Raw genomic sequence first — 25,024 nt, forward strand, 5'->3', positions numbered from 1 at the left:
ATTGAATTATTTGCTGTTGTTGGTTTTTTGTGTTTTTTGCTTGTTTGTTTTAGTGTTGACTTGTATAAGTTCTTAATGTATTTTGGATATTAACCCCTTATTGGATATAACATTTGCAAACATCTTCTCCCACTCAGAGGGTTGTCTTTTTGTTTCTTTGATGGTTTCTTTCGCTGCGCTAAAGCTTTTTATTTTGGTATAGTCATAACAGTTTAATTTTGCTTTTTGTTTCCCTTGCCAAAGGAGACATATCTAGAAAAATGTTTCTGTAGCTGATGTCAAAGAGATTAGGGCCTACATGTTCTTCCAAAAATTTTTGGTTTCACATCTCATTTTTAGGTCTTTAATCCTTTTTCAGCTTATTTTTATGGGTGGTGTAAGAAAGTGGTCCAGGTTTATTCTTTTGCATGTCGCCGTACAGTTTTCCAACACTATTTGTTGAAGAGACTGCCTTTTTCCCATTGCATATCCTTGCCGCCTCTGTCAAAGATTAATTGACCATATAATGATGGCTTTATCTCTGGGGTCTCTATTCTATTCCATTGATCTATGTGTCTATTTTTGTGCCAGTACATACTGTTGTGATTACTATAGCATTGGTATGTCTTGAAATTCGGCATTGTGATGCTTCCAGTTTGTCCTGTTCTTTTTTGATTTGGGTGCAATTGTAAATGCACTGCTTTCCCCATTTCACTTCCTGCTACTTCATTATTAGTATGTAGGAATACAACACATTTTTGTACACTGATTTTATATCCTGTGACTTTACTGAATTTATTTACCAGTTCTAGTAGTTTTTTGGTGGAGTCTATGGGGTTTTCTGTATATAGTATCATGTCATCCACAAATAGTGAAGTTTTACTTCATCCTCACCAATCTGGATGCTTTTTATTTCTTTTTGTTGTCCGATTGCTGTGGCTAGGATTTCCAGTACTGCGTTGAATGAAAGTGACGAGAGCGGACATCCTTGTCTTATTCTTGATCTTAGGGGGAAAAGATCTCAGTTTTCCCCCACTGAGATGATGTTAGCTGTGGGTTTTTTACACGTGGGCTTTGTTATGTCGAGGTATGTTTTCTCTAAACCTACTTTGTTGAGAGTTTTTGTCATGAATATGTAGCGTCCTTTGTCAAGTGCTTTTTCTGCATCTCCTGAAGTGATCATATGGTTTTTATGCTTCCTCTTGTTAATGTGGTATGTCACATTGGTTGATTTGTGAATACTGAACCACCCTTGCATTCTGGAAATAAATTCCACCAGATCATGTCGGATTCAGTTTGCTAATATTTTGTTGAGGACTTCTGCATCTAGGTTCATCAGAGATACTTGCTTACAGTTTTCTTTTTTTGTAGTGTCTTTGTCTGGTTTTGGTGTTAGGGTAATGCTGGCCTCATAGAATGAAATTTGAACCATTCCTTCCTCTTCTATTTTTTGGAGTAGTTTGAGAAGACTAGGTATTAACTCTTCTTTAAATGTTTGGTAGAATTCACCCATGAAGCTCTCTGGTCCTGGGCTTTTGTTTGCTGAAAGTTTTTTTGTTACTGATTCAGTTTCTTTGCTAGAAATTGATCTGTTTAACTTTTCTGATTCAATTTTGGGAGGTTATATGTTTCTATGAATTTCTCCAATTCTTCTATATTTTTCAATTTGTTGGTATATAATTTTTCATAATAGTTTCTTATAATCCTTTGGGTTTTTAAAATTTTATTCATTTATTTTAGAGAGAAGAGAGTGCACATGAGCAAGCATGGAGGGGAGGGCCAGAGGGATAAGAGAATCTCACGCAGACTCCCTGCTGGGCATTCAGCCTGATGTGGGGCTTGATGCCAGGACCCTGAGATCATGACCTGAGCTAAAAACAAGAGTCGGACACTCAACCAACTGCACCACCTAGGCACCCCTCTTATAATTCTTTGTATTTCTGGGGTTTTGGTTGTCATTTCTCCTCTTCTATTTCTGATTTTATTTACTTGATTGGGATTTTATTTATTTATTTTTAAAAGATTTTATTCATTTATTTGACATAGATCACAAGTAGGCAGAGAGGCAGGCAGAGAGAGAGAGAGAGAGAGAGAGAGAGAAGCAGGCTCCCTGCCAAGCAGAGAGCCCGATGCAGGACTCGATCCCAGGACCCTGAGATCATGACCTGAGCCAAAGGCAGTGGCTTAACCCACTGAGCCACCCAGGCGCCCACTTGATTGGGATTTTAAAAAGCAATTTAAAAAATCAACTTCATTTTTTGATTGTGCTGGCTTGCACTAGTTCAGTAAATCTGCTAGCATATGCTAGTGGATATGCTTCTCATTGTTCATTGATATTTACAAACAGCAGCATTAAGCATTCCTTTTTTTTTTTTTTTAAAGATTTTATTTATTTATCTGACAGACAGAGATCACAAGTAGACAGAGAGGCAGGCAGAGAGAGAGAGGGAAGCAGACTCGCTGCTGAGCAGAGGACCCTGAGATCATGACCAGAGCCGAAGGCAGCGGCTTAACCCACTGAGCCACCCAGGCGCCCGCATTAAGCATTCCTTAAGGAGAATGTAAAGTTGTATAGTAGGTAAGGCTAGGCTGGTGATGTTCAAATGAACATATGCCATTAAAATCGATAAAGCAGATGATCAGCTTATATCCTTTGCCACCAGTCTGGCTGTGAGGGTCCAAAAAGTGCAAGGTACATCCCTTAAAAAATGTAGCCACAGTTTCCTATTGTAATGTAGCTTAGATAAAAATGCAATAATATTGATTTTTCCTTCAGTCTCATGAAACTAAGGATTCTAATACGCTGAGGTCAGTGACTATTAAAAAATCTTAAAAAAAATCTTAAATCCTCCTTTTAGTTTAGTTTTTCCATTAAAATTTAAAATTTTTTAATTTTTAATTTATTTTTAGTTTAATTTCTTTAGTTTCTTTCTTTGCTCAAAGTCGTATGTCAATAAGTGTTTTGAATATACCTGTGTGTGAAAACAGTGTGAAAAAGATGATTGAGATTTTTGATTGTGGATTTTTGTTGCTACCTTTGAGAAACTCAGAAGAAGAAAATAATTTTCTGAGTGGAAAAATAGAATCAAGTGGTAGAAACAGAGAAGTAACACTCAGGAACTGACTGTCCTCCTGCTTTCAAGCTACTGTCCAAGAACTTAGGAAGAATTTAGAATCGCTTTTTTTTTTTTTTTTCCTGGTCTTCCTTTTCAGAGGGGCGGGACTCAAGATTTAGTCTGGGATTCAGATGCCTATTAATGACTCTTAGCTCTGTGGCAGCTAAGTCAAGAGAACAAACAGCTGCCCTGTTCATTAATTCAAACAACACCGGGTACAGAGCTTTTACTGTGGGATGGCAATCAACATGTATCCTCACTGGAAGTTGTGTCTTCAAGGACCTCACGTAAGTCATTTAACAAGTCAGTAGAGCTTGATCGTGCAAATTGCAGTCTGGGGAGGAAAAAAAAAAGAGAGAGAGAGAAGTTACAAGGAAGGGGAGGAAAGCTTTGGTTTTAAGCCTATCCCATCCATCTTTTCTTAAATGTCTTCTTTTTGACTGCTAACCCATGTTAGTCATTCCGTGGTTGCTATTTGTTTCTCTGTTACTGTGCTCAAACTCCTGGTCTGAACTGAAAGCTGAAAATGAACTCTCCCTCAAATGCCTCGTGCTTTCATCAGATAAAGAGAGTTTGCTTTTTACTTTTTGAGTCTCCTGCTTCCTTATATGTAGTTTATTACCAGAAGTGTGATGTTCCTGGCAACTATTTTTACTTTCTTCTTTGCTTTTGAAACTTGCTGTTTCAAAAGCTAATGCTTCTTTCTCCCCCAATTCATTAACTGTTGACCAGCCACCTGTGGGAGAGGAGTGTGTTTATGCTGAGTTAATTAGTTTCCAGTGGTAACGGCAATTCCTGTCTTTATTGAAGTGTAACTATGTCATATAATGTGCTGTATTATAGTGAAACTTATTTAACCAAATTTTTTATTGAGGCATAAGGAAATCCAGATGTTTTAGGGAATTATCACCACATTTCAGTTTGATGATTTTTAAAAATATATTTATATATTTAAAGATCATCTAGGGGCGCCTGTCTGGCTGAGTTGGTAGAGCATGTGATTCTTGATCTCAGCATTGGGAGTTTGAGCCCTACAATGGGCGTAAAGATTACTTAAAAAGATAAAATATTAAAAAAAATAAGGATAGTCTGTGGTTAAGGAATGGTTTATAAGCCATTTTCCATCAAATAACATCATTCTTGCAATTATTTTTGACATAGTCACAGTCGACTTCTAGCTGTATCACTAATGTCTAATCTCAATTTGCCTTCTTCGGTAAGAATTTATTATCTTCATTTTTCGGTGGCACTTGCACTTACATTTAAATTCGAGGTCAGATTTTCTGAGTTCTAAGTTGGAACTTCTTAGTGTTTTTTTTTTTTTCTTCTTCCTCATGTTTTCAACTAAATCTAAGAAATGGCTGTCTCTAGTTACAAAGGTAATATTGTTGTTCTGACTCCCATTTCTCATGTGACTGATTTTTTATAATGTGCCTTGAAATTACCATTTCATCCGTCTACCTAATGTTTGGGGGTTCTGTGACCACATCAACTTTGAAATACTCCTTGTAGTTTTTAAGTTACCTTTCAAGGTTCTCTTCCCCTTAATAATAGTCTGTATTTTCCAATATTCCTTTACAAAACTTTTTGTTCTGTTGGGTTATTCTCATCTGTATGTTATTCTCACTCCCTTATTATGTTCATCACCATATTCTCTTCTAGAAAAATGCTAATCTAAAATTTAAAATTGATAGGATCTCATGACAGACTGAACATGAGAGCAGATGGAGAAGTCACGGAAGTCTCCCAATTACTGGGTGAATGATGATATCATTCACTGAGAATTAGAGTAGAAAAGCCCAAGTTTATGCAGAAGAAAATTTCACTCTGGCAAGTTGATTTGTAGGGCCTGTGGAATGCAGCCAAATACAGGTGTCCTAAAGGGAATTATATATTATTTTTTTAAAAGATTTTATTCATTTACTTGAGAGACAGAGATGGCAACAGAGAGCATAAGCAGGGAGGAGAGGGAGAAGCAGGCTCCCTGGGGGGCTCGATTCTAGGACCCTGGGATCATGACCTGAGCCAAAAGCAGACGCTTAACGGACTGAGCCTCCCAGGTGCTCCTAAAAGGAGTTAGTTATTTGGGTCTGGATTGAGAAGACTAAGCTAGAGTTTCAGATTTAGCAATAATTTAAAATGTTTGTTTGGGGGGCGCCTGGGTGGCTCAGTTGGTTAAGCGACTGCCTTCAGCTTAGGTCATGATCCTGGAGTCCTGGGATCGAGTCCCACATCGGGCTCCCTGCTTGGCAGAGAATCTGCTTCTCCCGCTGACCTCTCTCCTCTCATGCTCTGTCTCTGTCTCTCTCTCTCAAATAAATAAAGAAATAAAATCTTAAAAAAAAAATAAAATGTTTGTTTGGTAAGCTGTGCAGGTGGATGAGGTTATGCTGGGAGTATACTAAAGTGAGATGAAAAGGAAGCTAAGTGGGGAATTCTGGGAAAACTTTAACTTTTAAGTAGTGATTTGAGGAAGTATAGAACCAGAGAGGTGGCAGGTAGGCAGGAAACCAGAGATGTCTTGGAAATGGAAGAAGAAAGTTCCTAGGATGAGACAGTGACCACAGTGTAAAGAAGAAATTACCAGAAGAGCAGCTGGAGGGCAGGGAAGACGAGGTGCCTGGCCGTCAGAAAAAGTGAGTGGAGAAAGAGGGAACGTGGCTAGGAAAGCACCGCTGAATATTTAATGTAAGACACCATAAACTGATGTCCCTGGGCTTCCACAGGGTTTTACACCCTATAAAGTTTAATCATGTCTAAGAGCCTAATCATCTAGGACTTAGAAAACTGTTACACGCAGAATTTTATAAAAAGAGTTCTGAACTGGCCAAGTATAACAAACTGGGCATCAGGGGCATTAAGAAAAGTCTGGCGAAACAGGTAGAACAAGAAATGTAGCTGGGTGCCTTGGGCTAGGAGTGTGTGGTGTATTTCAAAATAGATACGCATTTTGTTGGCTGAATTACGCCTGTCACAATATGTATCGCTGACCCACATCATTGTCCAGATCTCCAGTCTAATGAAAATGACCTTTATTTATTGCAAATTCAACATGTCCAAATCAGAAATCTTTATCACAGCCACCGGCTCGTCCCCAAACTTTCTTCTTCTCTGTTTCAGACAGCAGCTCTGCCAGCCCCCGCTCTGCTTTGAAACAGAAACCTCAGTCGTTCTTTTACAACATCGTCTCTTATGTCTCGTCTCCGCTATCAAGTTCTGTCCATTCTTTCTCCACATTCTTCTGATTCTCTCTTCTTAATTCCCATGACCACCACCATCTTAATTCAGGTCCTGAAATCGGATTTTTAACTGGTCTGCCTTCTAGTCCTACCTCCTCTTTCCAACCCATCTTCTACAATTGTAATTAAGCAAGTCTGATCATGTCACACCCTTGATTTAAAAAATTTCCCAATTCTAGTGAGGAGAAAGAAAGCCTGGTCTCACCAGCAGGACATCGTCCAAGACCCTTGCTGAGCTGGACTTACCCCACAGCCTCACTGTATCTCGTTACTTTCTGTCTCCACTCATCTATCCTGTGTGAACACTGTTAGAACACTGTTACGTTTCTTCCTGTTCTTCAACTCACCATGCTTTTCCACCCTTGATCCACTATAAAATCTGAGCAACACTGTTGTACTAGTAAGATCATAAGCTTGGGTGCTGGAGGAGGGTAGGTGGGGAGGTTGAATCCAAGTGACTTGGACCAGCCACAGAGAAAAGAACTGGGATTGACTCTTTTTATTTTATTTTTTCTAAGATTTTGTTTCTCTTAAGTAATCTCGACACCCAGTGTGGGGCTCAAACTTACAACCCTGAGATCAAGGGTCACATGCTCTACTGACTGACCCAGACAGGTGCCCAGCAATGACTCTTTGATATGATCCCGCCCCACTTCACCTGATGCTTATTAGACTATTTCCTACATACATCATGATTCAAGGAACTATCAGGGAGACAAGTATACCTAACAGAATGAACTTTAAGGAATTTATGACCTGTTGGAAAAATAGGACATAGTAACTTATGTGGCATGAGATCTATTACTTTACAGTCCTAACTGTGCACATTCAAAGATAGCAGCTAATTAAGACTAAGTATAAAATAAGTAATCAAGACAAGTGCAGGTGCTACAGGCATTTAGAGGAAGAAGTGATTGTTTTGGGATGGGACGTTCAAGTGAGGTTTTACAACAGAGATAGGGCGGGAAGCGTGAGTAGCAGGTTAGTAGCAGGAGGGATGATAGCCTTCCCATTGTGGGGAATGACACAAAGTGAGGCAGAGAAGATCTGTTCAGGGCAAAAGGATCTGGGTAGGGGAAAATGTTAATGACAGGAACAGGTCAGGGTGTGATCGTGGGGGACTTTCAATCTAAAGTTGATGTCGTAGGCATACCTTACCTGGCAGGGAATAGGGAACTGAAGTTGTTCTTAAGCAAAGAAATGACTTAATGAAAGCATTCCTTTAAGGGGATTCACCAGGCAATAGCATGCAGGACAGATTACAGAAGCAAGGGAATGCAGGCTGGAAGAACCAATAGAAACATAGTAATTTAGGTCTAAGATGCCATATTTTCTCAATTCTAAGACACTGTTGACATAATAGAGTTCATAATTTTAAAAACTCTACATTAAATATATATATTGATTATAAGATAAATCTTGACTTTAGGTGTGAGTATCATAAAAATATAGGCATCTCAGATTTAAGGAAGAAACAGGATGAACTAAGGTAGTGATGATATGACTGGTAGGAATGGGAAGGAAGAGTAGACGCAAAAAAGCCCAAAAAACAAAACAAAACAAAACAAAAAACCCAAAACCATTTTTAAAAAGTTGAGACATTGGGGGGCGCCTGGGTGGCTCAGTGGGTTAAGCCTCTGCCTTCCGCTCAAGTCATGATCTCAGGGTCCTGGGATCGGGCTCTCTGCTCAGCAGGGAGCCTGCTTCCCCCTCTCTCTCTGCCTGCCTCTCTGCCTACTTGTGATCTCTCTCTCTCTCTGTCAAATAAATAAAAAAAATCTTTAAAAAAAAAAGTTGAGACATTGGATATTAAGAGTCAGAAGACTGAAATATGACTCTATGATTCTGAGCCTGAATGAAAGTGGCAACTTGGTGCCATTAACAGACACGGGGAAGTTAAAAGGAAAAACACCAAACTAAATTTTTTATATTGAGTTTGAGGGGAGGAACTATCTAGCAGGCAATTGGGATATGGGCCTAGAACTAGGAAGAAAAATCAGGCTAGAATAGAGTATGCATCCCAGGAATTATCTACACAGAAGTTAAAATGGAAGACTTGAGAGTGAATGAGATTCTGAAGGATGGCCTATGTAGAGGGCCAGAGGCAGAGGTGTAATCCTTAGGAAATACCCACATTAAAGACAGGAGGCAGGGTAGGGAAGAAAAGCAGAAATGATGTGACAGGTTGGATTAGATTCATTCCAGGGTGGAGCGGGAAAGTCATGAGATGAGAAAGGTTGAGGCTTATGTTCATGCTTAGGATTTGTAGACGTTAATTATGTGTATTTGTATGTCTTTTTTTTTTTTTTTTAATTGAGGGGTGGGGGTAGGGCCCGGCAAAAAGCCCAATCTCATGATCCCTGAGATCATGACCTGAGCCAAAATCAAGAGTTGGACGTTTAACTGACTGAGCCACCGGGGCACCCCATGTGTGCGGATGTCCTAAGCATTCGCACAGGTACGACGAAGCCCACTTCAGTGCTCCGAAGGAATGTCCATGTGGGATTCCCACCGTCATCCTCAGCTTCATGCTGACTGCCAGGTGTGGGCGCTTCCTCAGCTCCAGGGATTTGGAGCCAGTACCTTGGCTGGTTCCTCAGCCTATACTGCGAAATCATGAAATTTCTAAGGGCTTGTTGCTGGCACTGTGTGCTATCGATCTTAGCCAGGTCCTTGCAAGTCCACAAGAACATCCTTCTCTCAGAACTTTTTCATGAGCAGTTATCTTAGAACATAATTTTGTTGATCTAACTTTTTATAACACAGTCAAAGTTAAAGATAAACTAGTTTTAAATACTCTTACAGTTCTTCCAGAATAGCTGTGCAAATTAAACTTTCTGAACTCCAATTAGTCAGGGATGGCTGAGCTCTCTCTGGCTTCCCTCATTTTCCTAGCAGACAGATAAGAAATAAAATTACTTACTGGTTTGAACTATGATACTTTCATAGCTCATAAAGAAAAATACACTTAAAAATTCCAACGAAGGGCAACATTTCACAAAAAGAAACACATAGTTGTGGTATTTATTTATACTTTTCTTCTCTAATTGGGAGAGCTGGCATCGGGAGAGCTCATCCTCAGAGGTGCTCTAAAAAGCTGACTGGTTCACATAATAAACTGATTAGGAATTGAGGATATGAAGAATGAGTGAATGGTCCCGATTCCAAGAAGCTTCTTTTCTTGTTATGAATATTTTAATCACTACCTTTGTAAGCATATCTTTCCGTCTCATGCTCTCGCAAACCTGAAGTCGACACACAGAGTTCAGAATACTACTGAATTAGTTTCAGTCAATATAACCTTAATCCTTACATGCTTCCCCTAAAGGGAAGAGAATTGCTTTCCCATCTGTCATCATCAGTGCAACAAGAGCAGTTCTCTCTGTTCTGGGGGAGGTGCCTACATGACTTGGTTGGACTATCAGCAATCTGGCTTATGCAGTGATGTCTGGTTTGTAAGATGTGTTTTACTTTTACGTACTCAAGAGGTTCTGGCAATTAAAAGTGTTGCGCCCAATATATAGAGTGGGACGAGGGGAGCAGTTAACAAAAGGATATCTGTTAAACAGAAATATTCAGCTTAATATGGTGGTTAGCTACTCGATTTTTTCCATGTCCGGATTTCTTCGTGAAATTGGCTAAGGGCAGGAGTGGCAAGTACATGGTACCCTCCCTGCCTTCCTCCTATCCTCCCTGCAAAACATCACAGCTGATAGGCCAGGAGTTTTTTCCTTTGAATTCAGCCTCAGGGTCCTTTTCCACACAGTTCTTCAAGCAGCCACTACCAACTGGTTGGAGTTGGGAGTTGAAATAATGGGGTTGGCGTTTTTTCCTGGTTTACACTTTTGGTGTTAGTATTATCTGATTGTGAGGAACAGAGCCTCTTAAGAAACATGATTTTTTTTTTTTTTAAAGGATTCATACGGGTTGAAGTTGTTCAGGATCCAAGGCAAGTCAGGGACTGGATTCTCTCCCTACAGCCCACCTGTTCTACCTTCTATAGGATATCTGTTGTGTCTATGTTTTTGTGCCTCACTTTCCACTTCACTCCCAACTGGCCAATCCGCCCTGTATTCCGTGGTCTAAATGCTTCAGAGAGCTAGTTTAATGTGCTTAATCAACACCATTGTGTCTATTACTAGCACAGCATTTGTGCTAGGACTTTCCATGGGTCATGGATAGGCAGCCCTTGCATAGACAGCCCACAGACACTGGCAATGTTTTCTTTATTTTTTTAGTGGTAGTTAGGCAGGCATGTTCACTTTGTGAAAATTCAGAAATCAACACATACTTATTATGTGCAAGTGTCTTTGTTACACTTCAGTGAAAAGTTTATTTTTTTAAAAAGGGCAAAACTGGCCTCATTTTCTTTTTTGAAGGCTTTATAAAATTAGTATGTCAGGAGACTGTCTTAGACATTGTATACCTTGATTTTATTGTGTTTATCTTTATTTTTTAAGATTTTATTTAATTTAGAGGGGAGGGGGTTGGGAGAATCGGTGAGCCTGGTGGTGGGTATTAAGGAGGGCATGTATTGCATGGAGGATTGGGTGTTATATGTAAACAATGAATCTTGGAACACTAGACCAAAAACTAATGGTATACTGTATGGCGACTAACATAACACAATAAAAAAAAACTACCTGGGGACTCCCTCAAGTGGGGCTCCCTGCTCAGTGGGGAGCCTGCTTCTCCCTCTTCCCTCCCCCCCACCATTTTCTCTCTCTCTCAAATAAATAAATAAATTTTTAAAAAGAGAAAAAAAGATTTTATTTAGTTGGGGGATAAGCAGACTCCACGGAGCGTGGGGCCCCTACACGGAGCCCACGGGGTGGGGGGGGGGGTTGGCTCATGAGTGGCTCAATCCTGGGATCCTGAGATCACCACCTCAGGGAAAATCAAGAATCCCTCGCTCAACTGACTGAGTTACCCAGTGTCTCCTGTATTCTTTTTTTTTTTTTTTAATTTGACAGAGAGAGATCACAAGTAGGCAGAGAGGCAGGCAGAGAGAGGGAAGCAGGCTCCCTGCTGAGCAGAGAGCCCGATGCGGGACTCGATCCCAGGACCCTGAGATCATGACCGGAGCGGAAGGCAGCAGCTTAAACCACTGAGCCACCCAGTCGCCCCTCCTGTATTCTTGATTTTTTTTTTTTAAGATTTTATTTATTCATTTGACAGAGAGAGATCACAAGTAAGCAGAGAGGCAGGCAGAGAGAGAGGAGGAAGCAGGCTCCTTGCGGAGCAGAGAGCCCGATGCGGGGCTCGATCCCAGGACCCTGAGATCATGACCTGAGCCGAAGGCCGAAGGCAGCGGCTTAATCCACTGAGCCACCCAGGCGCCCCTGTATTCTTGATTTTAAAGGAGATAGCTTTAAAAGTCTCTTAAAGACGTGTATGTGAGTGATTCAGAGAGATGTGGGCTGGATAACAGAAGAGTTATGTGAATTCTTAACTAGTGGAACAGCATACCTAAAAATCGATGAGCAAGTTCAACTTGAGGATAGTTTTCTGTCGTAAGAAAGGCTCTGTTTAGTAGGAAGAGGGAATACCGGGTAGTGTCTAAACACGTGGGATCTTCTTCTGCGTAACAACTCTGTGACCTTAGGCAACTTTCCCTTTTGTGCTTCAGGCTCCTTATCTATAAAATGGGAGCGATAGAATCTACACCTTAAGGTTGTTCCTAGTACTGAGAGAATATAAATAAAGTAGTTAGGATAATAGGGTGCTAATACTTGGGCAGACTTTATAGAGGCGAGTACTTTACAACTAAACCACCAAATAAAAGAGCAAAAAGTCCCTATTCAAAGAAATGTTCCTAAAGTGGTCAGATGAACATCTGTCAGGGATGCTTTTGAGAAGTCTCCTCCTTTGATGAGAAGGTTAGGTTAGATGATCTTTTAAGATTTAGGATTCTCTGATAACCCAATTATGTCATAAATGTTTGAAGTCGTAATTCTGCTTATGGAGTAATTATGGAAAATTTGATTTTATTATATCATAAAGCCATACGTACTTTTTGGCAACTTGTAGAGCTCTCAGATTAAAGCCAAAGGAAACCAAACCAAACATATAAAACAATGACGTGAGAAGATTTTGATATGTTAATTCACAACTGTTAAATAGCAAAGTAACAGAGATCTGGAAATGTAATGGTAGTATAGAAATGTGATCTGAAAAAGCCAAAAGGAAATGCCTCCTACAGCTCCTTGCTGCAACCTTATCTCAAGAGAACATAGAGAAAAAGTCTAAAAAAGAGGGTCATTTCATTAATTTCACTTTCATTTCAAGGTTAAGTGATTCCATGAACACAGAACTATTCGAACTATATATGGAAATGTAAAATTTTCAATATTGGTCAAACATGAAATCTATGAGTGGCTTAATAAGTGCAAAAATTCTCAAAACTGTATTATCTTTATTAAAAGTACTTGTATCTCTAGTTACATTTTTCCTAGCCATAACTTAAGCATTAAGTATGTTAAAAATATATAATACTTACAAGATACATAAAAAAGCACAGATATCTCAAGTGTACAATTTGAATTCTAACAAACTAAACACACCCATGTAATAAGCATACAGATTTTTAAAAAACTGAACATTAATACTATTTTTTTAAATTAAATTTTCTTAAGTTTTAAGAGAAAAAAAATTACTGTTCTTTTCTGGATATTTGGTGATTGGCATGCAACTTTATTATTTTTTAAATATTTTATTTCATTTATTTAAAAGTATTTTATTTATTTGACAGAGAGCGAGAGAGGGAATACAAGCAGGGGGAACGGGAGAGGGAGAAACAGGCTCCCCGCTGAGCAGGGACCCCCCCCCCCCCACAATTCAGGGGGTCGATCCCAGGACCTTGGGATCACGACTCAAGCTGAAGGCAAACACACAACGACTGAGCTGCCCAGGTGCCCTAAAGATTTTATTTGATTTTATATATTTTTTAAAGATTTTATTTGACGGACAGAGATCAAAAGTAGGCAGAGAGGCAGGCAGAGAGAAAGGAGGAAGCAGCCTCCCTGCTGAGCAGAGAGCCCGATGTGGGGCTCAATCCCAGGACCCTGAGACCATGACCCGAGCCGAAGGCAGAGGCTTAACCAACTGAGCCACTCAGGTGCCCCTAAAGATTTTATTTTTAAGTTAAGTAATTTCTGCACCCAATGTGGGGCTCCAACTCACAACCCCGAGATCAAGAGTCACACGCTCCATTGTTGAACCAGCCAGGCATACCCCTGGCATGTAAGTTTAAAAGCAATATGCCCATCTTGCGGTGCCTGAGTGGCTCAGATGGTTAAGTGTCTGCCTTCGCCTCAGGTCATGATGGGATCAACCCCCATATTGAGCCCCATATCAAGCCATATATTGAGCCCCATATAGGGCTCCTGGCTCAGCAGGAAGCCTGCTTCTCCCTCTTCCTCTCCATTTGCCTCTCCCAGGGCTCATGCTCTCTCTCTCTCTCTGTACCTCTCTGTCTCAAATAAATAAATAAAATCCCTAAAAAATTGTAAAAAAGTAAAATAAAATAAAAGCAGTGTGCCCATCTTGAACATTTCCTGGGGGTATTGATACCACTTGTGTTAGGCAAAAATAGCAGCTCCTGAAGAGCCATGTCTTAATCCCTAGAACTTGTGAATGTCCCCTTATATAAAAAAGAGACTTTGCCAATGTGATTAAATTAAGGATTTTGAGATGGGAAGAATATCCTGGACTATAATCACAAGAGTCTTTTTTTTTTTTTAAAGATTTTATTTATTTATTTGACAGACAGAGCACAAGTAGGCAGAAAGGCAGGCAGAAAGAGAGCGGAGGAAGCAGGCTCCCAGCTGAGCAGAGAGCCCGATGCAAGGCTCGATCCCAGGACTCTGAGATCATGACCTGAGCCGAAGGCAGAGGCTTTAACCACTGAGCCACCCAGGTGCCTCTCATAAGAGTCTTTTCAAGTCAAGGAGGAAGAGTCACAGGAAATGTGACAAGGAAAACAGAGGTCAGAGGGGCCACAAACCAAGGAATGAGGGCAGCCTGTAGCCAAGGAAAGGCAAGGAAATAATTGTCCACTGCCCCCTAGGGAAGGCCAATCCACTGATACCTGAAAAATGAAGAAAAAAAAAAAAAGACATAATTTGAGATATTATATATTAGTTTCAAGTATACAGCGTAATGATTTGAAATATGTATATATTGTGAAGTGATCACCATTGTTTAGCTAACATTTGTCACCAAACAGTTCGATTTTCTTTTCTTATGATGATATCTGCATTGCTACTTTGATTTTAGCTGGGTAAAACTCATTTCAGACTCCTAACCTCCAGAACTGCAAGATAATACATTAGTTTTTAACTACTAGGTTTACGGTAATTTGTTATAGCAGCAATAGAAAACTAACGCACCCTCTGGTGAATCTATGTCCAGATTCATATATCTTATTGTTCACTTAATAGGCATCTCAAATATATCCCAAAATAAAACTTTACTTTTAACTCCCCAAACGTGGTCACTCCCTCAGCTTTTCTCTCATCTTAATAGCACCAATTGCCCAATTACTAATACCAGACACCTGGAAGTCATCCTTGTTTCCATCCTTTTCTCTCATTTCCTCATACCTAATCCATAATTTTCTTTTTTTTTTTTTTAAGATTTTATTTATTTATTTGACAGAGAGAGATCACAAGTAGACAGGCAGGCAGAGAGAGAGAGAGGGACGCAGGCTCCCTGCCAAGCAGAGAGCCCGATGCGGGACTCGATCCCAGGACCCTGAGATCATGACCTGAGCCTAAGGCAGCGGCTTAACCCACTGAGCCACCCAGGCGCCCCTAATCCATAATTTCCAATTCTGCTTCCAAATTCAATCTCATATCATCCATTTGAGTTTCACTGTCACCATTCTTAACAATTTTGTTCTCTTTAATATGCAATATGTGCATATATTACAAAACACAAAAGATATTATAAATAGGTATTCAGTGGAGAAGTCCATCTCCTTCCGGCCCTGTCGGTGGGATCAGTTTTTTATGTATCCTTCTAGATTATTTTTTTTCACTGCCACCATTCTTTCAGCGCTAATCCATTTTCCACATACAAGCCAAAGTGATATTTAATAAAATCTGTTGGCACTTCCTTACACAAATCCCCTTAAAGTCTGTCCTTTTGTGGCTGAAATGACCTTTTAGTAGCTCCAGGCTAGTTGCCGGAGAACTGCTAGTTCGTAAGTACTCTGCAACTTACAGCTTCATTATTAACTGAAATACATGAAATGCAAAAGTTAGGGTTTAAAATTCGCCTTAGAGCAAGAACTCTGGTTGAGTTGTTAAGTTTCACCTGCGGTCAATTATTTAATGGTGGTAAAAAATGTTTTAATGTTTTTTAACACCAACTCATTCGAAGTTTGTCATTGGTGGCTCGGTAATTTGAAAAGATCATTAAAAGGTCTTTATCAGGGGTGCCTGGGTGGCTCAGTGGGTTGGGGCCGCTGCTCGGGTCGTGATCTCGGGGTCCTGGGATTGAGTGCCCCATGGAGCTCTCTGCTCGGCGGGGAGCCTGCTTCCCCCTCTCTCTCTGCCAGCCTCTCTGCCTACTTGTGATCTCTGTCTGTCAAATAAATAATCTTTAAAAAAAAAAAGTCTTTATCAGGCGCCGTGGGAGCCCTCTTCCGCCACCTCTTCTGCGGCTGCCAAGTTCCCCTCTGGACTTCCCCCCGGCGGACTGGTAGACGGTTCCCTAAAAGGAGGCCCAGGCGGAGCGCCTTATGATCAGCTGGTATCTGCCTTGTTTGGATCATTATCAACACTCCATCAGTCTTCTAGCAAACACGGTCCTGCCGTGGCGAGGCTTTATCTCAAAAGATGGCTCTGGGGCAGACCGGCGGTTCGACAGACTTGTTTTGGTCAGGGCCTATGAAATGCCGGAGGGAAGAGAAGGCGTAATTCTCCTTTAGGTGCAAGGCCAAAACAGCTACCACGTGCGAAGACCCGGGCTCTCCAGCGTGCGTGGGCCCCGGAGCCGTACGCGTCGGGGCGGAACCAGACTGGCCAAGTCCGCCACGACAGCGGGAGATACTCCACCCCTCTCGGTGGGCCCCTTCCAAAAACCGTTTGGCAAGGGGGTGGGGCTCTGCCGGGCGCAGCCAATCAGAGGGTCGCTCTCAGGTTACGTAAGGGCGCGTTCGCCGATTTGGTGCCGGGGGGACGTGAGTAGGGGCGTGCAGGGGCGTGAGGGGCTGGGGTCGAGACTAGAGGCTCCTACACGCGTGGCCCACTTGCGGAAGCCGCCGGGGCGGATCTGCGCGGGTCCGCCTTCTGTTGCTGCGTTCGGCTGTAGCCCGCGAGGCGCCGCGGCGGCCTGGGAGGGAGCTGCGCGCTAGCGTTTGGTGAGAACCCCGCGCCGGCCGGGACACGGGGGACGCGCCGGGGAGAGCATCCTTCGGGCTCCCCGCGGCCTCCTGCTCCGGCCCCTGTCTCGTGGCCTCCGCAGTCCCGCGGCGGCCTTGGACCTCCAGGCGTTCCCAGGCCCGTACAAGACCCGGGCGTCGCCCTGTCTTCCGCAGGCCTACGTGCCAGGGCCCTTCTGTATTCCCGGCACGGGGAGCAGACAGGTTCGTGGCGGGCCGCGGGCGAGTAGCCGGCGGCGGGGAAGGGCTCCCCACCCACGAGTAGTGCTGTCCAGTAAGGAAGCGGGCTGTCCGGGGAGATAAGTGAGGGTGCTGTTACGAAGGTGTGCAGGAGAGGGCGGAGAGCTCCTTGACAGACAAGTGGCCCTGAAATGTAAAGGGTTGAACTAAACGATGGCAGATCGTTCAGTTGAAGATCGTTTAGATGAAGATCTGCGTCGAACCCTGACTATATTCTGAGTCTGGGCTTCCTCAGGAGTTTGATAGGTGCTTATTTGCCCTCCCCAATCGGAGCACACCCGTTAAATTGTTAGAGAACGCTAAAGTATTGGCTTCTCCGAAAGGAGGAGTGCAATTTAGCGGTCTAAGTTAATTGTTTAACCCAGCTATAGAGGCTCTGGAAGATGCCAAAGCAAACTACAGCTCAGGAATAGGTTTCTGAATTCCAGGCCGCTTTTATATAGCCCCTTCCTTCTTGATCCTGAGTCTCATCCCTGCGGCACCAAGGGATGAGTGATATATCATGTTCTTTTCATTGCCATGGGGCCTGGCAGGACCTGGCCCAAAGAAGTTCCATGGATGTTAATGATCAGATACTAGGCAAACAGTGGATGTGGCAGTATCCTGCATGCTGGGTTTGATCTTTGGTTCTGGCAATTATTAACTGTGATTTGGGACAAGTAAATTATTTTGGCAGTACCTCAGTGTCCCCCCTCTGTAAAATGGGGCTAGTGAGAGGACTGTCAGGATGAAATGGTTAATGCTTACAAAGCTCAACACAGTGCTTAGCACCTCAGAAGTACTTCTCAAATGTTTGTTGTTACTGTTTCCTCTGCTTGGTGACTGCTTGAGCCAAATGTTTGTGAGTCTTTTTCCACAGTTGAGTGGAATATTTTTCTGGAAAGTGCTGATCACCTTTCGTCTATTTAAAATGGTCAGTCTTGAGAGAATGCAGGAAGTGGTCTTTCAGAATTGGGTTTCTCAGAGATTGCCAGTGAATTCAAGATGAAAGCATACTTTTCTCGCATTTATTTTTATTTTAGTTACAATTTTGGAATTGATAGGTGAAATGGGGGAAATCCAGTCCCTCCTGACTTTCTGAGCTTTAGGCTTGGGTGTATTAGCGTGTGGTGAGTGGCTATGGACAACATACCTACTTCACAGTATCTATTTAAAAGAGTTCTTGTCTTTAAGAATGGAAATTTCAAATGTGCTTAAAAGGACAGAAGACAGTATGACACCTTCTACCAGTCACCGAGATTTAACACATATTAATATGTTACCGTGTTTGTTTCACATCTCTGCTTATGGTATGGTTTTTTTTTTTTTTTAAATGTTAGCTAAAGCCTGAAACCCCATTTTTCTTTCCCTTCCCTCCCTCTCCAGAGGTAACTACTTCCCTGAGTTGGTGTTGAACTTTGCTGTAGATCAATAAATAGCATACAGTAATGTTTTACATGTTTTGAAAAACTTAAAAATGGTACCCTATTGTATCTAACTTTTTAGAATTTGCTGTTTTCCTCTAGTGCTCTGTTTCTGAGATTTATTAATATAGGTAAATGTAGACATAGTCCATTCATTTTAATTGCTGTCTCGTATTTCACCATGTAAAGAATTGAGTTTTATAGTGTTTGCTTTACATTGTACTTTATGCAACTTAAATTGTCCTATTACAGTTTAAGTCTATTTTGTCACTCATTCATTGTTTTGCCATTTATTCATTCTCTCCTGATCATGGGGACTCTGGTCATAGTTCTCAGTATAAAAATGTATCTTTGGGTATGACCTCTGATCCAGAGCAAATGATGTATACTGGGCTGAGAAAAAAATTTATTTTGTTTCTGGGGCTTCTATTTGGAAAAGTGAACTAGTTAACATTATGTCAGCTGGTTTCAGGTACTAATTTTAAGGTTTCTAAATATCAGAGACAGGGTCTTTTTCAGTTCTGTGTGTGTCTCAGCTTTCTTTATAGTGCTCCGCACAGAGTAGATGTTAAATGTTTGTGACATTGATTATTTTTAATTTTGGGGCTCTCATAACCATTCATATATTTAAAGGGATGATGGCCAGCAATTTTCAAAACTTTGCACTTTAGTTTTGATATTTTCAGTGCCTTTAAACTTTCCCATTTTACCATTCAATTCAGAAGCATAATTAAAAGCATTTTTAAAAGTAGGGGATGCACCTCAGTTTATAGAATGTTATCAGTTCTATAATATATGTTATATGGATTTATAAGCAAATACATCTTTATTTATATATGCATGGTTTACCTATTAAAGTATAGGTAAGAACTAGTAACTTCTAGCTTCCAGGGAGAAAAACTGCATGGCTATAGAGCACAGAGGAGAAGACTCTGCTGTATAACCTCTTGTGATTTCTCAGTTTTCAACCATGTGAATGTACTACCTAAGAAGTGAGTTAAAGTTATTTAAAAAAAACCCCAAACTTCTCCCTTTAAAGAGGCATTTTACCATATTTCAAAGATTTAACTTCTTTCCTGAAAAAAGCTTTGGCCTTAGTAACATTTTTGCCTTTTTCATAGTTTGATTATTTGGCTACTTTACTCTCAGTTTTGGTAGAATAACCTTTGAGTTATTTGGTAAATACTAAGCATTTTAGTATGGTGAGGTGGAGTTTACATTCTTTTAAAATAAAAACAAATTGACCAACCATGAAAGATTTGCTTTGCCTCACCCAGCAAGTTGAATATCACCAACATTTTATTCAGCTCAAATTTAATGATCAGTGAAGGAAGGATTATGTACAAGAACATTTAAGACAGCCATTTTTGGAGAAACATTTTTGTCTTTAATGATGAGGTAGGGCTTAGATCTACTGAATACAACTCTCTTGACAGAATGCCTATTTCATTATATCATAAATGCTTTCTGTTGGGTGGAATTAGCTTTGACTGGAGATTGTTGAGTTCAGAATGGGTCTAATGATGGGGCAGTTTGTGTTCTCACAGAAGTTTGAGCCTAATAGAGATGCGATGGCAGCTGATGAGATTTCCAGTGGGGTTTAGAGTTTACCCTGATCTAAAGGGTAGCTCCCTACTCCTGGCATCTTTATTCAAGCTTCTTTGTATGCCTGATGGCAAAGTCTAAATATTGACATGCTTCCTGAAGCAAAAGCATTGACTCCATGAGGTGGAATTTTACATTGATACAGAGAAGTTTAAAACATCTCTTATCCCTTGCCCATGGTTTTTACTTTGAATGGAGGGTATAGATGGCAGGAGGGAGAGTGGTTGGATGTGGGGAGAGGAGTTGAGTAAAAGTATATATGTGTTTGGAAGGGCCATAGTGCTCAGAGGAAGGTAGCAGCTAAAAGGGGTGAGGTGAGGAGGAACTGGGGTTAATGTAGAGGTTTTCAAGAAGAGGCAACGCTTAGACCGAGTTTTGAAGGATGAGGAGAAGCCCAGGCCAGAGGGAAAGGAAGTTTCACCTAAGGGTACATGTATCTACAATACCATATACAGAGATTTGGAGACTCGCTGGTTGAACTGCAGGTATTTTGGTGTGGCTTTGGCACAGAGTAAGGGTAGTTATAGGTCAGGGTGAAGTGGTTGGAAAGAGGGGTAGGTCCGGATCAGTAATTTGGACTTTATTCATTGGTTGTATATTCTGTTGAGCATGATAATAGAATTTCTGAACTTTGGAAAGATCACTTTGAAAGTCTGTGGGAGGCAGGGCAAGGCTAGAGATAGGTGGACTACTTTGGCAGCTGTTAACAATGGTTCAGACCTAAAATGAGAGGATGGATTGGGGGATGTCCTGGTGGGGATGAAGAGGAGGAGCTAGATTTGAAAGATATTTAGGAGGTGGAGGGGTGCCTGGGTGGCTCAGTTGGTTAAGCGTCTGACTTGATCTTAGGTCTGGTCTTGATCTCAGGGTTGTAAGTTCAAGCCCTGCATTGATCTCCACGCTGGGCCTGGAGCCTACTTAAAAAAGAGAGAGAGAGATATTCAGGAGGTGGAACTGACAGGGCGTAGTAGGTACAGAGTAAGGGACAGAGAAGACAAGGATGTTCAGGGTCAAGGCATTTGGGTGAATGGAAGCTCATAACTAGAGTTAGAGAACAAGAAAGGAGGAAAGGAAATGAGGGGGGGAAATGAGTTCGGTTTGGGTGATTGACTCTAAGGTGTGTATGGGTCAGGAGGTACCTGATAGGCATCTGGAAGTGTCAGAGGTTTGTAGGCACTGGCTATAGGGGCTAATGAGGCCTTGGAGGTAGGCTTTTTTATTTTACCTTTCTCTTCCTCGACAGGGCTTTGTAATTAGTGGGTGTTTAGTGTGAGGGTAAATAGATCTTATCCCTTATGTTATCTTGAATCTTGGGGAAGTAATTTCCTCTCTCAAGACGTGTGTTTCCCTTTCTTTTTTATTTTATTTTATTTTATTTATTTGACAGAGAGAAATCACAACTAGGCAGAGAGGCAAAGAGAGAGGAGGAAGCAGGCTCCCCGCGGAGCAGAGAGCCGGATGTGGCACTTGATCCCAGGACCCTGAGATCATGGCCTGAGCTGAAGGCAGAGGCTTTTACCCATTGAGCCACCCAGGCGCCCCTGTGTTTCCCTTTCTGTAAGAGAGGGAGTTGAACTAGATCAATTATTCTCAGTAGTCTGGTATGTTGGGATCAGTTGTGAGGTGTGGTAAGTAATTTCTAACTAATAAAGAACTGACGTTTGCTTGCTTTTAAAAGGGGGCTGATTTATGTCACTGTTTCTTAATTGTATTCCAGTGTGTTTTCTTGAGTGTGAGAGAAAGGGGTGGAATTAGCAGGAATTTCCTAGCTCTGGATATACCAGTGGGTGTGTCACATAGGAGCATGGGGTGGAAAAAAAGGTTAAGCACTGTATTAAATGGTGGTTAAAAGGCTTAGAACTAGAAAATTCTGTGTTTTTACCTAGGACCCATCATTCTGATGATTTTTTTTTTTTTTTTTTTTTTGCAACTTTAGGAACTCTATTTTAAGAACCTCTCAAAACAAAAGAAACAAGTCATGGAGAAGAATGGGAATAACCGAAAGCTTCGGGTTTGTGTTGCCACTTGCAACCGTGCTGATTATTCTAAACTTGCTCCGATCATGTTTGGCATTAAAATGGAACCCGAGTTCTTTGAACTTGATGTGGTGGTACTTGGCTCTCACCTGATAGATGACTACGGGTAAGATGAAAGCATTTTCTTACGATTCTTCATTGCAACACGGTGTACTAGAGAGAGCTTGGATTTTGTAGCCAAGTGGACCTATCTTCAATCCCAGTTCTCCCTCTTAGTTTTTATTTGGCCTTGGAGAAGTTGCATCTTCAGGTTTCTCAGTTATAAAATGGAGTGAAAACCTATGTTATAGCTTACTGTGAAGAATGGAGATAGTGATACCAATTGTCCGTCACACAGAGTAGCTGCTTAATAGGTGCTTGATAAATGATAGCTATAAATATTTTTATTATTACTGTTACATTCAGGAGAAATGCCACTTATATGGTGTGTGACTCTAATAATGTAACTTCCTGTAATATGTTTTGTGAGTTCTAATGGTACTGCTTTCTTAAAACATTGTGTATAAATCAATAGTACATAAAGTAGTAGGTAGGAAACAAGATTTAAAAAATTAATTTACAAGGTAAATTAGAATGTTATATTGTCATTGGTACTTATTCTGGTGTTTGTCATTAGGTTTGTTATCACAGAATAAGTTTGAAAAATGAGAGTTGGGAAATCTTAGAGGGAACAGAATGTCTAAAGGCGAACATTCATTTTGTTTTTGGTAATAAAGTGGCATTTAGTGCACTCTTGTGGCATAAAAACATTAATGCAGCTTCCCAAGGTGGTTAGTAATAACCATATTATATATGAAAGAAGCTCGTGTTAAAGTAAAATTGCCTTTTTCAGAGTATTCTTTAAAAGCACGGCAACAACAACAAAAGCAAACAAAAACCTGCCTCTAAAAACCGATTTTCTCTAAGAAAATACTTATAAAGAGTAGAGAAGAAACTGATACAAAGCTCAAAAATTCATAGGTTTTAAAAATGTGAAATGAGGGGCACCTGGGTAGCTCAGTGATTTAAAGCCTCTGCCTTCGGCTCAGGTCATGATCTCAGGGTCCTGGGATCGAGCCCCGAATAGGGTTCTCTGCTCAGCAGGGAGCCTGCTTCCCCCTCTCTCTCTGCCTGCCTCTCTGCCTACTTGTGATCTCTGTCTGTCAAATAAATAAATAAAATCTTTTTTAAAAAATGTGAAATGAATTCTGGCTATCCAGAAAATTCAGTGGGTTTTCTTACACAGGACAAAGTAGAAAGAAGAAGAATTTTAGCTAGATCCTGAAATGAAGTCTAAGTGGGTTCTTTTACTTCTTTGAGAAAAGTTTGATGGGAAGATGAGTAGGACAGAGGCTCTCAAGGAAATTGGGTTAGGTTCCCCATCTCCCACAGTAAGTAAGGGTGGAAAGGCAGTATTTGTCTCATGAGACTGTTACATAGGACACTTGATTAGTACTTAATGGAAAAGTCATGTAAAGTACATTCTAACGGAAGTTGGTTGCTTCTGGGAGAGGACCTGGATGACTGGGAAACAAAAGTGAGAAGGTAGCCTTTTCACTGGAGAACGTTTTATATCTTAAATTTTAAACCAAGTGAATGTATTGTTTCAAAGACATATTCAAAGACAGTATTTCAAAGACATTAAAACAAAAAGATAAGCTACCCTCTATTTCAACTACATGGTTACTTTTTTTTTTTTTAAGCAGCATTTTTATACACTTTAAGATCTGGGTAAAAAAGGAAATCAAATAAGTAACAACAGTTAGTTAGAAATTCACTTGTTCATTTATTTCATATGAGTCAGTGATACAAAATATTAAAACATTTTAGAGCAGTTTTAGGTCTACAGCAAAATTGGGCAGGTAGTACCAGTGTTATCCCATATGCCACATGCCTTGCATCCCCCATTATCCGTGTCAGCCCTCCACCTCCAGGGGTACATTCGTTTACATTACATTTTGAGAGCAAGAGCATGCATGTGCACGCAAGTGTGGGGAGGGGGAGAGGGAATCGTAAGCGGGGCCTGACCTTACAACACCAAGATCATGCACTTGAGCCAAAATCAAGAGCCAGACCCTTGGCCGACTGAGCGACCCAGGTGCCCACCCAGATGGTGTAAATTCTGCATGTTTCGACAAATGCATAATGACTTGAATCTACCATTATAGTATCAGAATTGTTCCAGTGCCCTGAAAATGTGTTCTCTATCTCGATAGATTTTACTATCTCCATACATTTGCCTTTTCCAGAATGTCATGTAGTTGGAATCATAGAGTGTGTAACCCCTTCCTATTGGTTTCTTGCACGTAGTAATATGTCTTTAAGTCTCCATGTGTCCATGGCTTGATAGTCCTTTCTTTTTAGTGCTGAATAATATTCCATTTTCTGGATGTACCATAGTTTATTTATTCATTCATCTACTCAGGACATCTTAGTAACTTCCAAGTTTGGGCATTCATGAATAAAGCTGCTGCAGATACCCAGTTTTCAGAATTTTGTGTGGACCTAAGTTTTTAGCTCCTTTGGGAAATAGTAAGGAGCCTGATTGCTGGTTTGTATGATAAGAACATATTCAGTTTTGAAAGAAACCACTGAGCTGTCTTCCAAAGTGGCTGTATCATTTTGTATTCATACCATCACTGAGTGAGTGTACCTGTTGCTCTACTGCATTTGTGAGCATTTGGTGATACCAGTGTTCTGCTTTTGGCCATTCTGATAGGTGTGTAGCAGTATCTGTTTTAATTTGCATTTCCATCATGATATAAGATGTGGGGCATTTTTCGTATGCTTATCTGCCAGTTTTACATTATGTTTGGTAAGGTGTCTGTTAAGGTCTTTAATTCGTTTTTAGGTAAAATTATTTAAAAAAATTTTTTAAAAATTTTTATAGGGGCACCAGGGTGGGTCAATTAAGCACCTGACTCTTAATTTTGGTTTAGGTCATGATCTCAGGGTCATGTCAGGCTCTGTGGTGGACATGGAGTCTGCTTGAAATTCTCCCTCTCCCTCTGCACAGCAGCACCCCCGCACCACCCCAGCA

At 40.9% G+C, this 25,024-nt stretch overlaps 1 protein-coding gene across 4 annotated transcripts in view; it reads left to right on the top strand.

Annotated features, from left to right (window-relative positions):
- Positions 1–3,262: 3,262 nt before the first annotated feature.
- The window catches only part of GNE (glucosamine (UDP-N-acetyl)-2-epimerase/N-acetylmannosamine kinase), a 49,135-nt gene continuing 27,373 nt past the window's right edge, over positions 3,263–25,024 (top strand). The window contains exons 1-3 of one of the 4 annotated variants that reach the window (XM_046023578.1): positions 16,509–16,700; positions 21,357–21,597; positions 21,906–22,111. In XM_046023578.1, coding sequence (XP_045879534.1) covers positions 21,948–22,111 — 164 coding nt within the window. In that variant the 5' untranslated portion in view covers positions 16,509–16,700; positions 21,357–21,597; positions 21,906–21,947. Of the gene's footprint in view, positions 3,383–16,508; positions 16,926–21,356; positions 21,598–21,905; positions 22,112–25,024 lie in introns of those variants that run through there. The other 3 variants (XM_046023575.1, XM_046023577.1, XM_046023576.1) reach the window with 3 other exon arrangements.

This window comes from Meles meles, chromosome 11 (genome assembly GCF_922984935.1).
Source record: "Meles meles chromosome 11, mMelMel3.1 paternal haplotype, whole genome shotgun sequence".
Lineage (NCBI taxonomy): Eukaryota > Metazoa > Chordata > Mammalia > Carnivora > Mustelidae > Meles > Meles meles.